This window comes from Chaetodon trifascialis, chromosome 4 (genome assembly GCF_039877785.1).
Source record: "Chaetodon trifascialis isolate fChaTrf1 chromosome 4, fChaTrf1.hap1, whole genome shotgun sequence".
NCBI lineage: Eukaryota > Metazoa > Chordata > Actinopteri > Chaetodontiformes > Chaetodontidae > Chaetodon > Chaetodon trifascialis.
In genome coordinates, this window is record NC_092059.1 from 968,959 (window position 1) to 971,458 (window position 2,500).

A 2,500-nucleotide genomic window follows, 5' to 3' on the forward strand; every position below is an offset into this window, starting at 1 on the left:
CACACACGCACGCACACACACACACACACACACACACATACACACACACACACACACACACACACACACACACACACACAGGTAACTTTAGCCTGTTAGCTGCTAACCTCACAGGTGGAGGACGTACGTAGTCCTACACTGAAAGTGTTACTTCAGGTAAAAGTATGTCAGAATAAATGTACTTCAAGTATTAAAGTACTGAGTGCAGTAAAATGTCCCCTGTGTCTGTTGTCCTCTCGTCTCTGGTCTCTTTAGATTACTGTGTCCCTGTGTCTGTTGTCCTCTCGTCTCTGGTCTCTTTAGATTACTGTGTCCCTGTGTCTGTTGTCCTCTCGTCTCTGGTCTCTTTAGATTACTGTGTCCCTGTGTCTGTTGTCCTCTCGTCTCTGGTCTCTTTAGATTACTGTGTCCCTGTGTCTGTTGTCCTCTCGTCTCTGGTCTCTTTAGATTACTGTGTCCCTGTGTCTGTTGTCCTCTCGTCTCTGGTCTCTTCATCATTGTGTTCCTGTTGGAGTTGACTGAGGTGGAGCTCATTTAAACTGAAACTAATGATCTTTTTATTCTGGATCAATCATCAGTTTTTCTAAACTCTTCATGTCTTCTGATCTTAATTCGAGCTGCAGGACCGGGGTCATGTGACTGCTGATGGCGTCAGAAGTGTCTCACCACCTGGTTGTAGTATGAGTGATATTAGTCCAGGTACTGCTGAAAGTGAGTCACAGGACCCTCGCTCTGTAACGTGGGACGGTCCTGGACCGCGTCCCTTCACCTGAGACGAGTCTGAGAACACTGATCAATACGTTAACTCAAAGGTCTGTGATTGGATATCATTGTTCAGATCACCTGGAGCTGAGGTGTGTGTGGTCAGGTGTAGAGACCACTGTGACAACAACACACACTCTGTGTACACACAATGCCAGTCCTAAACATGACACACACATACATGCCTGTCACAGCTCTCTCTCTCTCTCTCACACACACACACACACACACACGCACACACACACACACACACACACACACACACTCCCCTCCCTGCTGTAAGCGTCACCTTCACACTGGTACATGAGCATCGCTGTGCTTCCAAAGCTGCTTTGGAGCGGCAGGTTAAAGTTGGGATGTGTATGAAGTGTGTGTGTATGGTGGAGGAGGAGGGGAGGAGGGGGAGGGTATTAAGCTTGGTGTTGCCGGTGAGGAGGGCGGGGGTTGTTAGAGGAGGGTGGGGGCGGGGCTGGTCGTACCTGGCTCCACGTCGTGCCAGCTGCTGGCCTGGCTGCCGCTGCCCGGAGACCGACCCTGACTGGGGTAGTAGGACTCCTCGCCTGGACTGTCCACGTCCTCCTCCATGCACTTTATCCTCTTGGCAGAGCTGGACGCACATACACACACACACATACACACACAGGAGAGACAGCAGCACTGTTAACTCCTCATAGTCCACTTTGATGACGTGTGAGCGTCACTTCTTGCTGACACTGACATTATTATTTCCATTTGCACTGCAGCGATCTGAGTGTTGAGCCATGTTTTACTCCTTTCAGACTCGCTGAGACTTCGACTGCTCGACTGTTAACATTGAAAAACGTTTGTTGGTGTTTCCAGTCATAAAGGCAGAGGCCTAAATTCTGGCGTGCATGTGAACGCTCCCTGCGAGCCCCCTGACAGTCTGCGTGGAGGCAGACCGCTTCCTGGATCCTGGACTCCCTCTGGAGCAGGAACGTTTTGTGGACCAGGAGCTAAATGTAGAAATCAAAATGCAGATGAAGTTCTTGAGTCCTGAAGGAAACGTCTGGTGGAAACATGCTGCTCCCATTGAGTTGCTTTATCTCTGACATTTAATGGAGTCCGTGGATCCCACGGACGCGTCTGATGGACGTGAACGTCCAGGTTTCCACACCGTTTGAAGGTGTGAGTGTTTAAAAGCAGCGAGCAGCACAAACTGTGTGTGTTTGTTACAGAATGAATGATGGTAAACAGCATGTGAGCGACGTCCAAACACAGCGAACACGTCCTTTAATGAGACCTGCAGCACGCCTCAGTGAGCAGCACGCCGCCGCCGATCACTGAGAGCAGAGCGGAGTCACAGCGGCTACAGCGCTCACTGACACACACACACACACACACACACACACACACACACACACACACACACACACACACACACACACACACACACACAGACATACCGAAGACCTCTCATTCACCATTCAAACATCAAGTCACTGTGTATGTGCTTAAATGTGTGTAAGTGCTGTTATCTGTGTGTGTGTGTGTGTGTGTGTGCGTGCGTGCGTGCGTGTGTGTGTGTGTGTGACCTGCCTGTACAGTAAGATGTATATGAATGAAGACTCAAACATTAATAAGACTTAAAGATTTCCATATGGAGCTGCTTCACTGCCTCGCAGCGCTGTGTGTGCGTGTGTGTGTGAGAGTGTGTGTGTGCGTGCATGTGTGTGGGAGGTCTCTGGAGAGGTGTTTGGAGTCAGAGAGGAGAGAGGGA

At 50.0% G+C, this 2,500-nt stretch overlaps 1 protein-coding gene across 11 annotated transcripts in view; it reads right to left on the reverse strand.

Annotated features, from left to right (window-relative positions):
• nfia (nuclear factor I/A) overlaps positions 1-2,500 on the reverse strand; it is a 161,225-nt gene that overhangs the window by 26,496 nt on the left and 132,229 nt on the right. For all 11 annotated transcript variants that reach the window (XM_070960173.1, XM_070960166.1, XM_070960172.1 and 8 more), the window contains exon 6: positions 1,242-1,369. In XM_070960173.1, coding sequence (XP_070816274.1) covers positions 1,242-1,369 — 128 coding nt within the window. The remainder of the gene's footprint in view (positions 1-1,241; positions 1,370-2,500) is intronic.